The following is a 12,663-nucleotide window of genomic DNA, read 5'->3' on the forward strand; positions in this document are numbered from 1 at the left end:
GATGTATCGATCATATATTATGTATTTAAAAATATGTATTTATCATATATAAATAGTGTATCAATAATGTCTCCGTTAAAAACGTCTAAAAAATATCTCAATCACGTCTCATAAATTAATAAACATGTACAAATTCGATTATTTTATATACAAAAATAACATTTTAAAGATAATAAAAATATATCTAGAAAGACATCCCATGATGTATCCGAAATGTATTTGATGTGTATCATATATTTATCAGAGATGTATCAAATATCATATATTTATCAGAGATGTATCAAATATCATGAGAAATTCTTATGTAGACTCGGTCTACCACGTCATCCGTAGACTAACCTATCACATTATGACACGTCATTAAAATGATGGCAATCTTGTAAATTTGTTTTTTATTTATTTACACCTTTGAATAGTAATATTACAAGATTGCCATCATTTTAATGATATGTCATAATGTGATAGGTTTGGTATACGGATGACGTGGTAGACCGAGTCTACCTAAGAATTTCTCCAAATATCATATATTTATCATAACCCGACCTATGAACTTATAAGGAAAACATCCCAATAAATGGTGATACGCATAACGCATGTACGATATGATACAATAAAATTCAGCTCAAGCAGTATATGCGCTCGATAGGACTTTTCTAAATCTCGATGAGATCGATTAAAAACGCTAAAGTCCTCCCTCTCCGGTTGTAATAGATGATAGAAAAAACTCACTATGTGTCCGATCTTTATATTATAAAAAATTTCCTTTAATTTTGTTGATTCATGATGATATTTTCCGTAATTAGATTGTAAATAAATCGAGTCAAGTCTAATTTAATTTTTGATTTTTTTTATTATTTGTAAAGCAAAGATATGGATGGAAAATTTAATTTATTAGATGTAAAGCTTAAGCATGTGTTTCAAAATTGAAAAGAAAAAATGGGGGATATTAAACTCTCTATATCACTAGACTTAGGCCATATTACAGAAAGATCACTAAACGGACTTTTGTTACAAAAGTGTCACTGAAGTTAACAATCTATTACAACGGGAAGTCACTCTTATGAAACTCTCCGTTTTTAATGACATGTCTCGCTAGATTTGTCCACATCATACAGGCCTCATATGTCACGTCAATAAATAAATTTCTAATTAAATATTAATTTAATAAAAATTTAGGGATTATTTTGAACATATTTCGGATAATAAACTCTCTGGGTCACTAAGGTTACCTTGAATTACAAAATAATCACTAAACTTCATTTTGTTACAAAACAGTCACTGAACTATACCTTTTGTTACAAATGGGTGTCACTCATATAAAACGCAATGTTTTTGCTTATGTGGCAAACCAAAATTACAAAAAGGGACATAGTTCAGTGACCTTTTTGTAATAAAAAGTATAATTTAATGACTTTTTTATAATTCATGCAAAGTTTAGTGTTCTTTTTGTAACAATATTAGCTTGAAAACGGTGCGTTTTATATAAGTGACACCCCTTTGTAACAAAAGGTATAGTTTAGTGACCATTTTGTAACAAAATGAAGTTTAGTGATCATTTTGTAATTTGAGGTAACCCTAGTGACCTGGGGAGTTTAATATCCAACATATTTCCATCTTCTTCTTCTATTCCTAAAAAAAATCAAACTCTTATCTAAACCTACTATAAACACTAATCCTAAGAAACCCATTAAATTTCACGTTACCAAAACTTTTTAATAGTTGAAACAACTCAATCTTCTCATTAAAAAAAATCATTCAGAACTATACCCAACAACCATTGCACTACAGGAAATTTCATTTCTTTCGGGCATTTTATCATATACCTCATGTGCTTCATTAACAAATCCATTACTACAATAACCACTAACAAGACTAGTCCAACAAATCACATTTACCTCCCTAATTTCATCATTTACCTGTCTAGCAAAATCCATCTTACCAAATCTAGAGGACATTAAAAACAGAACTAACAACATAAACATCAAAATTGAACCCAAATTCAACACAAACAAAAACAACACTTGACCAAACAACACTCATAACAGATCTCTGAGACGAACCCATCTGGGTTCGTCTCAGAAGAGGAAGACGAAGCTCGTCTTCCTCTCCTGAGACAAACCCAGATTGATTTGCTTCAGAAGAAACGAGTTTCGGGCGGTTAAGAAGACGATGGAGGGTGCGGCGAGCTAAGAATAAGGTGAGGGGTATGGCGACTTAAGATTTAAGAAAACGGTGAAGGGTTTGCGGCTGTAATTGATTTTTTTAGGGCAAATGAGATGTGGATGATGAGGGAAGAAAGTGGTTAATTATGTTTAAAACTCTGAAAAAGATGAAGTTAGGTTCCTATATTTTTATTTATGGATTAATACGATTTTTAAGCTTTTATTAATTAAAATTCGTCTGACGTGGCATATGAGGCATGTATGACGTGGAAAAATTCGGCGAGACATGTCATAAAAAATGGTGAGTTTTATAAGAGTGACTTCCCGTTGTAATAAATTGTTAACTTCAGTGACACTTTTGTAATAAAAGTCCGTTTAGTGACCTTTCTGTAATCTGGCCTAAGTCTAGTCACCCAGGGAGTTTAATATCCAAAAAGAGAAATCTACAAAAGTATTATGTATATATGTATACATGTATCAGATGTGTATAATTTATTTGAAATATTTATAAAATGCATCAATGATGTATATGAAATGTATTTGATATGTATCATTTATTTGATAATATTTATTGAAACGATTTTAAATTTAAATTAGTTGAAAGTGATATCATTAAACTATAATAATTATTGATAGATAAATTCAATAATTATTATATAAATTTTCACTTTATTAAATTATTGAAATTTAATAATCATTGATCTTTATAAAATAAATAAATTATGTATATATGATGTATCGATCATACATTATGTATTTAAACCGATGTATTTATCATATATAAATAGTGTATCAATGATGTCTCCGTTTAAAAACGTTTAAAAAATATCTCAATCACGTCTCATAAATTAATAAACATGTGCAAATTCGATTATTTTATATACAAAAATAACATTTCAAAGATGATAAAAATATACATAGAAAGACATCCCATGATGTATCCGAAATGTATTTGATGTGTATCATATATTTATCAAAGATGTATCAATGATGTATTCGAAATGTATTTGATGTGTATTATAAATTTGTCAAAGATGTATCAAATATCATATATTTATCAGAGACGTAACTCGACCTATGAACTTAGAAGGAAAACATCCCAATAAATGGTGATACGCATAACACATGTACGATATGAAACAATATAAAAAAGATTCGGGTAGTCACGACTCAATTCCATGAGTCGAGACCGGCGATAGAAAATCAGAGTGGTAGCTCCGAAACCTGTAACAATTCCAAAACCTCTATAATTTTTCTGCTTTTTGAATCGTATAAATATATAAAATACATTTTTAAAAACTCTTTTACAAAAATAACAATAGTTATAAAAATCATTTTCTGAAAAATCGTTGTTGCGTGCATAAATTAATATTCTAATAATGATTTTTCAATCATTAAGATTTCGTTGTAAATAAAATTATTGAATCAATTATCAATTATAATTAAAATTCAATTATAATACTTATATTATCTAAGTAACAGATTAATTATAATTTGTACATTTAATTGATTTTTAATATATTGATTTGTTATATCTCAAAATAAAAATTAAATTAATAAATTTAAATTTAAATTTTTATTCTTTTTTGCATTTGTAAATATATTAATTATTAATATCTTAAATTATACTAAAATTTAATTCTTAAATTATTAATTTATTAAATATATTATTACTCATTATCATTATAATAAAAAAGAAAGATATACAGTGGTCCACAAAAAGAAAAGGAAAGTACTTTGATTTGACATTACTCTGACAATAAAAAGAATGATTATTATATTTGTTTTTCCCGCCTAAATCTAAGACCAAGAAAAAACTTTATCATTTGTGGTTGTCAGGCAGATTGACGCACTGACGAGTTAAAACATACCGACTACAATGAAGACGTGGCGTTTTTTCATTGGATATGTAAATTTTGTAAAGTGAAAAAGGTATTCGTTGAATTTTTTTTACAAACTTAGCATTATTGAAAAGTTTGTCCGTTTTTGGAACAATCCTGTAATTTTTTCCTTTTTTTATTATTATAATTATGATGTTTATATTAGACCTGTTCACGGATTCGGTTACCCGCCCCGCCCTCCAAGTCCCATTTCCTTAGGGCCCGACTTGGATATTATTTTGGGAAGTTTAGGTATTTACTCCAAAAATGAAAATATTTGCACATTTTACCTCAACACAGAAAAGTTGCAGAAAATACCTCACGTTTTTTTTCAGATTTATATTTTTACTCTGGGTTTAAAAATATTTATGATTTTACTCCGTTATCATCTGGTTATCATAAATCCTTCTGTAATTATTTTTTTGCGCACGTTATCATCCAATTATCATAATCTTATCATATTTCATTATCATCTAGGTATCTTACTGCAGTGTTATGATAACAACATGATAATATACTGATACTGAGATGATAATCAGATACTGTTTTATCATAACATAATCATAGATATTATCATAACATTATCATATTTCATTATCATCTAGTTATCTTACTGCAGTGTTATGATAACAACATGATAATATACTGATACTGACATGATAATCAAATATTGTTTTATCATAACATAATCATAGATATTATCATAACATTATCATCTTGATACCATAAATATCATCATCTCGGTATCATATGATAATGTTATGATAACGAAATATGATAATATTATGATAACGATTTTATAATCAAACTTTATTTTATGCATAATTTTTTTCCCCGCAATGTTATGATAACTACATGATAATACAGTGATACTCATATGATAATCAGAGGCTGTTTTTTTATAAAAAAAAAATAATTTTTTCTGCAGTGTTATGATAATGTGATGATAATGCAGTGATACTCATATGATAATCAAATGCTGTTTTGTTTGCAGAAAATCGTTTTTTTCATCATAAAATCGTTTTTCATGCAGCTTTTTAGATCTAAAATTGAAAAAAAATCAAGATTAATTTATTTAGATCTGAAAGTTAAAATGAATTGTATTTATCACCACGAATTAAGAAAAAAATCGCTAAAATCAAATATGAAAGAACGGCGGAGCGACGACGAAACGATGGCGGAGCGACAACGGATTGATGAAGGAACGATGACGAAAAAAAGAATGAAAATGGAGAAGAAAAGAAGAATTAAGAAGAAGAAGAAGAAGAAGAAGAAGAAGAAAAATGGCGAAAAAAAAAGAAAGCAGAGAAGAGAAAGAAGAAGAAAGAGAAAGGAAAGAGAAAGTGAAAAAAAGTGACAGATAATATATGATTAGAGTAAAATAAATATGATTAGAGTAAAATAATAATAAAAAGTAGGTATAATTATAATATAAATATGTCTTAGAGTAAAAAAATAATTATAATAAAAGGGTGAGGTATTTTCTCTATCTTTTCCTTCTTGAGGTAGAAAATCCTATTATTTTTAAAAAGAGAGTATTTTTCCTAATTTTCTCTATTATTTTTTTGTCACGAGTCCGAAAAAAGCACGTTATTTTATGACAGGATCAGGCTTTCAATTTTTTTGAATTTCTCACGTAAGCCCGAAAAAATCGGGCCGAACCCGTATGTATATTGTATAAGAACCGAGTTTGGATTGTAAATATGAAACCCGAACCGGACTCGGGCCGAGTTTGGACTTATAAAAAAGTTAGTAAAACCCGCCAAGCTAAACTCTTTGATGGTCTTTTTGAGGATGTAATAGTAATTTACATTTACTCTCTCTCCCTCGGTGCCCTAACTTTTAAATATGCAAAAATACTTTACATAATAGAGATTTATTTTAAATTAGTTTTTTATAGTTTAGTTATTAGTAAATGTTGAATGTCAAAAGGATATTTGTTCAAATTCTTTATCTAATTTTTGTCCACTTTTTTTATTATAATAGAAAGGAAAAAAATTGAATGTAAATGTTCCATTCAAAAAACATATGCCAACAATTAAGCTATAATTGAAATGTGGAGACTATATAAAGCAATAAATTTAGTGAACGAGGAAGTTAAAAATAAAAATAATTCAATCTATTTACTAATAGAGGAACATTGAATATCCGAATTTTTCTTAACTAACTTAACATAAATAGATTGAAAATTTATTATTCTCTCTCTCCTCCATAGCCTAAACTCTCTTGATTTACTCCATTTTTCTTTGTTTAACTTATATTTCTTTTTTGTTCCATTTATAATCTCAAGTTGTTTTTACAATGGTAGATTCAGCAAATCCTTCACTATTATCATCACCAATATCAACAAAACATCACCTACCAATAAAATCAATAGACACAACAAAGCATATCCTTAATACAAGAAGAAGTTTGAATTGCACAATTGGATTTTCAATTTTGATCTTCATAGCTTGTACATTTTTGCTAGCCTCTACATCTTCTACCCATTTTTTTCACTCATCTCCTTTTTGGCTCAATAGTTTCATAAAGTCCACAACCAATTCTAACCCTAATATCTCATACAAACAACATTATTTTCCTTCATTTTTCTCTAATTTTCCTTATAGTTCTCCCTCTCTTTCTCACAATCCAAACATCCCATCTCAAGTAAATAATACTGGAGTTGATTTGTTATCTCAAGATTCTAACAATGCAACATCAATGTCTAATGATTCAAGAAACTATGATAAGAATCTTGATTTATTGGAGAAACAAAATGAAACCAAGAAATATGTGATGCAAGAGAAGAATAGTACAAGGAATGACAAGGCATTAATTCCAAAAAGGAAAAGAAATTACAAGAAATGGGTGGAGATGATGAGAGGTTGCAATTTATTTGATGGGAAATGGGTAAGAGATGATTATTATCCTCTCTATAAACCAGGATCTTGCCCTTATATTGATGAGCCTTTCAACTGTTTTGTAAATGGAAGGAAAGATAATGCTTATGAAAAATATAGATGGCAACCTAACCATTGCAATATACCAAGGTATGCTTCTAAACTTTTTTGCTTACATTTGTTCAATTTTTCAACTAATTATATTTCTTGAATTTCTAGACCCATCATTCTTTCTTAAATTTTCTAATGGATGTAAAAGGGTGCATTTTATTAAATTTCAATTTGAGAGAAATGTACATATTCAAGTAGAAAAATATTTAAATCATCATTCTATCCTATGAACATCCAAAAAATTTATAATTAACTTGATCAAAATTTATAAGTAAAAAAGAACCCAAACTAAAATAGGTTAAGATTATAAAATATTTATTCTTTTAAGCCTATTTTAATTTTTGAACACCCCTACATCCATCACACGAAACAATAAGCGATAATTTTTATAACTATATAACTTAATAGTAAAAAAATTTGATTATTTTCATAAATATTACGCTAATTTTTATAATTTTTATTCGACTGAATTACTTTAAATATCATTTATTAACAGAGAATTACTTTAAATATCTTTTATTAATAGAATTTGTTACTTCATTACTAAGCGGAAAATATTTATTAATGTATTTTAATTAAAATATGAGGATCAATCTAATTGTTTCTATGCCAAAAAAATAGGTTTTAGAAGCATTATATTAGACCAATTACATTTACATATTTAAATATAGAGCGTTGCAGGCTGAATGGGAAATATATGTTGGAGTTATTGAGAGGGAAGCGTATGGTTTTTGTGGGTGATTCTCTGAATCGGAACATGTGGGAGTCCATGCTTTGCATTCTTCAAAATGAAGCTCCAAATAAAAACAATGTTTTCGAAGTCTCTGGTAGACAAGAATTTCGAACCGAAGGCTCTTATTCTTTTATGTTTCAAGTAAGCCACCTTATCCTATGCATTACATTTTTTTAGAGGTACAATCTAATTACGTGCGTTATTAGTTAGTGGTTAGCAGTTATATTTTTGTTGTTTAAATCAATCATAAACCACTGATTCTAATGAGATTCGGAAAGGGAATTTCTTGAAAGCATTAGAGCGTCTTAGCTATTTGACCTAGACTTTACTCGCTATGTATTACTTATTTAAAACTATGTTTATTTAAAAATAAAAAGATAAATAAATTTGGTTAATTACCTGACTAGTACCCAAACGTTTTCTAATACTAGTTTCGCATTACGTGCTACGCACGTGGCTCGTTACATGACTCGTCAATGTACATATTAGTAAATTTATTATAATTATATCAATTTTTTTATTTATAATTAATATTAAATTAGTTAAGAATTTTAATATTTAAAATACTTACCAAAAATTTGAGGGGGTAAGTGTCCCAAAAGTAAACTAAAAGGGTTTATTTGTTCGATTTTAAAATAATAAGGGTTTAATTGTTCAATTTTAAAAACACAGAGGGCTTAATTGTACCCAGATAAAGTAAAAGGGCTGATCTGTACTTTTGAAAAAAAATCGAAGGCTTTTTTGTACCTTCTGCCTTATTTTTATAAATAAATTATATGTCTAACATATTTTTTTTATGATATAGTCCAAAGTACTATGTGGTAACAATGGGTAAACGAATAATATAATTTTACTTTATTTAAAAAAATTAAATGATAAATTATTTAACAAAAATATTGGATTAATTTGCAAGAATAATAATTTTTTTAATTTTTAGTCAATTTTCAAAAACTTAGGGACTAATTTAACCATATTTCTTTATTTATTTGACACCTTCAAAAATGGAGGTTTATTTTGAAACTTTGCTAACTTGTCTATTATACGAAAGGTTGAAGTTTTTTTAGTAGTTTCTCTTGGTTAACTCCTTCCGTGTTATAAATATAGAAAAAAAATATTATTTACATAAAAATTTAAAAACACATTAATTATAGAAAAATATTTATTAAAATATTTCTACAATATTCTTTAAAAAATTTAAACGTGAATTATTATGGTGCCACTATATTTAATGCTCGTACAATAAACTTATGAGAATAGTTTGATAGTTTTTTTTGAAATTAATAATATTTATGACTATTTTTTTATCTTTATAGAACAAAAAAATGACCATTTTTTTATTTTTCCGGTACGGAGGGAGTATTATGTACATAATTCAAATTTATATTTGTTTCAAAATGAATGCAACCAAGTGATAACAATGGGAAAAATGAATAAATAGGATTACAACTTCACGGTGGAATTCTTTAGAACAACATTTCTGGTTCAAGAATGGGAATCGGAAATAAACGGAACAAAGAAAGAAACACTTCGGATAGATAGGATGGAGAGTGCAGCTGAAAAGTATAAAGATGCAGACGTTCTTGTTTTCAACACAGGCCATTGGTGGACTCATGAGAAAACTTCTAGTGGGTAACTTCCTCATTACCTTTTTTCTCTGCCTATTTTATTTTCTTTTATTTATTGAAAAATTATAGGCTAGAAAGATATAATTAAAAATTAGTTTTGTATGAATTAGACACATGAAGTTTATTTTCTATAATCTTGTCTGTTTTTTTATAAATTATAATTTTTAAAAGTATTTAGAATTTATTGTCGTCTACCAAAATACATAAAAAAAATAAACTAGTGATTATATTAAATAAGAATATAATAGAAAACATAAAAACAAAATTTGCAAAAAATTACAATATTTTTTATATTTTTTGAAACTATGTGATAATGAAAAGTTAGACAAATCTATTGAAAAGAAAGTAAGCAAAACACCAATATAACAGATTAATTGATAAAAAAATATTTTCATAATAATTAGAAAGAAATTAAGGGCTAAATTGATATTGAAATGATTATTAATGAGCAGGAAAGGGTATTACCAAGAAGGTGAGCATGTATATGATGAACTCAATGTTGATATAGCATTTAGGAAATCTATGAGTACATGGGCCAATTGGGTTGAAGCCAATGTAGATCCTCTGAAGACGCTTGTTCTTTTCAGGGGCTATTCTGTTTCTCATTTCAGGTAATTTATTGTTTACACCTAATTTATCATGAATCTCTTTCGTAAAATTTAGGATTAACTTCTAAATTATAAAAAAAATTGTTAAATTCTTATAATTATGTTTTAAGCCTAAAAGTTTCATTTTCATCTAAAAAATAAGAAAAAAACACTTTGTATATTTTTACCTATAAAAATATATCGTAGATACATATTTGATACTTCAAAAACACACCCTTGATACAACTTTAATACATTTATGATACAGAACGGTTAAAGCAAGAATGTTTAGGTATAGAACGAAAATGTATTAGATTTTAAGTGAACTTTTACAAAGAGACCTAATTTTGAAAATTAGGGCCGTTTCATGCCATTTTTTTGGTTTTCCCTAAATTTTATTATTCATAAATTATAAAATTACTCATGTTATATAAATTTCTAACACTGGACATGGGCAGAGGTGGAGAATGGAATTCAGGAGGGCATTGTGATGGTGAGACGGAGCCATTAAAGGAAGAAAAAGAGTTCGAAACAGATCCACCAATGGTCAAAATTATGGAGTCAGTACTTGAAAAGATGAAGGCACCGGTGTTTTACTTAAACGTTACAAGAATGACTAATTTTCGAAAAGATGCTCACCCTTCTTTTTTTAGAGAGATAAATTCATCTGAGGAGGACAAGAAATCGGGTGTGAGAATTCAAGATTGCAGCCATTGGTGTCTCCCTGGTGTTCCTGATATGTGGAATCAAATTATTTATGCTCAACTCCTTTTTAAACATAGGGAGAAGCTTCTTCAACAACATCTTCTTGCTCAAAGAAGCCCATAGAATTTTGTTTATATATAATAATATATAGAGGTATGCATCGGTAATATTGGTTCGGTTCAGTTTGTAATTTGCAAAAACTGTGCCGAATTGTATGTATATTGAAAATCAAATTATTATTTTTTAGCCAAAACCGAACGATTTATAACCGAAATTTGTCGATCGGTTCGGTTCGGTTTTGGTTTGATAGTTCGGATTGAGCCTTTCTAATTGGCCTTCAAATGGACAATTTACAAATCAAATAAATAACTAAACACTATAAAAAATTACAGCAAATACACAAATTCAATTTGAATGTACATAAATCTCCCCTCAATATAAATTTTTCTTTTCCATAAATGTACAAATGAACACTTAAATACTATCAATGTTATAGAAATAGAGACAAAGTATTATCAACATATATCAAATCATATATGCAAAATATAAAAACAGTTTGAAAAATCAACTGAAACAGTTAGTTGATTTCAAATGGATCCCACAAGCCACAGTGTCGGTTGCATACCAACATAATTGGAGTAGAAGTAGCTGCATTAAAGTAAAGGGAGATACAAATATAGAGGCTCCAAAATTCAGCATAATTGATACTTGTACATTTACGATCATTGCAACAAGCGCTAAGCATCAAACTGCTAGGTCGTGGGTTCGATTCCTCCCACAAGCGCTCCCCCCTCCCCTAATTATAAAAAAAAAACAATCATTGTAACAAGATAATAGATTACATGACAACAATGCTGATGAGTAAAACAAGGGCTCAGGGTAAAACTTTATCCTTTCATTTGTAGTGTGAACCTATGATATGGTGGCTTTAAAAGGTTTTAATACTCCATATCACTGACATTAGACATTTTTAAAATTGGAAGGTGGTGGAAGTTTCATCATTGCCAAATATATAAAAAATTAAAATAGTTTATAAGAAAAAAGTTTTTAAAAAGTAACAACTAATGAAACTGTTTTATAGCAGCTGGAAAAATAGCAAAGCAATAAAGTCTATAACTATAGAAGTCGATTGAAAACAAAAGAAGCTGGAATCAATAAATTGAATTAAGAAGTTACAAAACAGTTTGAGATATTTTTAATCAACATGTAAAAATTATATAAACATACAAGTATCAAAAGTTAGAAAATTAAGTTAAATTAAGAAGTTTTAAAACAGTTTGAAACATTTTCAATCAACATTTAAAAGTTATATAAACTTTACAAATATAAGAAGTTAGAAAATCGTACTACTAAAAAAAGTCAGTATACAAGTTTCTTCCACCACCAGCAGCTTATAGTCAGAAGGGATAGCGATATATTAATTTAGCTTCAAGGGACAGATAGAAATTATTTTAAATGTTCGACTTCCACCTGAAGTCCTTTGCAACACATGGTTAACATCAGTTGCATCACATGTGTTTTCAAAAGACATAAAGCAACACATAGCTTGTTTCAGATCGCAGGAGGACTAACATTCGCCAACTTTAAATAAAGAAAATAAAGGAAAGAAGATGAAAATAAGACAATGAAGTAAGTTAAAAGTTTGAAATAAACAAATTGACAAGAAAATAAATGCATAACCTCGATCAAATTTTCAAGCTCATCAACATATTCTTCAACCAACAAAGGTCCATTTATTGCTCTCAGCCAATCTTGAGAACACAATTGGACTTTATTTATTGCACTTCATGCTCCAAATTTTGTATGATTTAATCAATCTTTCATTATATAACTTTCACTAATTTAGGAGTTAAAGAACTTTTGAAACACTCAAGTACTTGCCACCAATAGTAAAGGTAGACTCAGACGCCATAATGAAAATGGTAACAAGAAGAATATCACAGGCAAGTCTAGATAGAATTGGAAAATGTTGAGCATT

The 12,663-nt window shown here is 28.1% G+C and overlaps 1 protein-coding gene across 2 annotated transcripts; it reads left to right on the forward strand.

The window, feature by feature from the left end:
• Positions 1 to 6,227: 6,227 nt before the first annotated feature.
• Positions 6,228 to 11,005, forward strand: LOC126666894 (protein trichome birefringence-like 1). 2 transcript variants are annotated; one of them, XM_050359791.2, is made up of 5 exons: positions 6,228 to 7,074; positions 7,717 to 7,909; positions 9,207 to 9,397; positions 9,846 to 10,004; positions 10,439 to 11,005. In XM_050359791.2, exons 1-5 carry the CDS (start codon positions 6,344 to 6,346, stop codon positions 10,806 to 10,808), a joined length of 1,644 nt encoding a protein of 547 aa, XP_050215748.1. In that variant the 5' UTR covers positions 6,228 to 6,343; the 3' UTR covers positions 10,809 to 11,005. The 2 variants fall into 2 exon arrangements, with proteins under 2 accessions (XP_050215748.1, XP_050215749.1); XM_050359792.2 differs by having other exon boundaries at positions 6,908 to 7,074; positions 7,707 to 7,909.
• Positions 11,006 to 12,663: the final 1,658 nt, after the last annotated feature.

Source organism: Mercurialis annua, linkage group LG2 (genome assembly GCF_937616625.2).
Source record: "Mercurialis annua linkage group LG2, ddMerAnnu1.2, whole genome shotgun sequence".
In the NCBI taxonomy this organism is placed as follows: domain Eukaryota; kingdom Viridiplantae; phylum Streptophyta; class Magnoliopsida; order Malpighiales; family Euphorbiaceae; genus Mercurialis; species Mercurialis annua.

Coding starts and splice junctions, on each gene's coding strand:
- LOC126666894 (XM_050359791.2), top strand. CDS start 6,344: ATGGTAGATTCAGCAAATCCTTCACTATTATCATCACCAATATCAACA. Junction 7,075..7,716: donor AACCATTGCAATATACCAAG/GTATGCTTCTAA, acceptor AGAGCGTTGCAG/GCTGAATGGGAAATATATGT. Junction 10,005..10,438: donor TATTCTGTTTCTCATTTCAG/GTAATTTATTGT, acceptor GGACATGGGCAG/AGGTGGAGAATGGAATTCAG.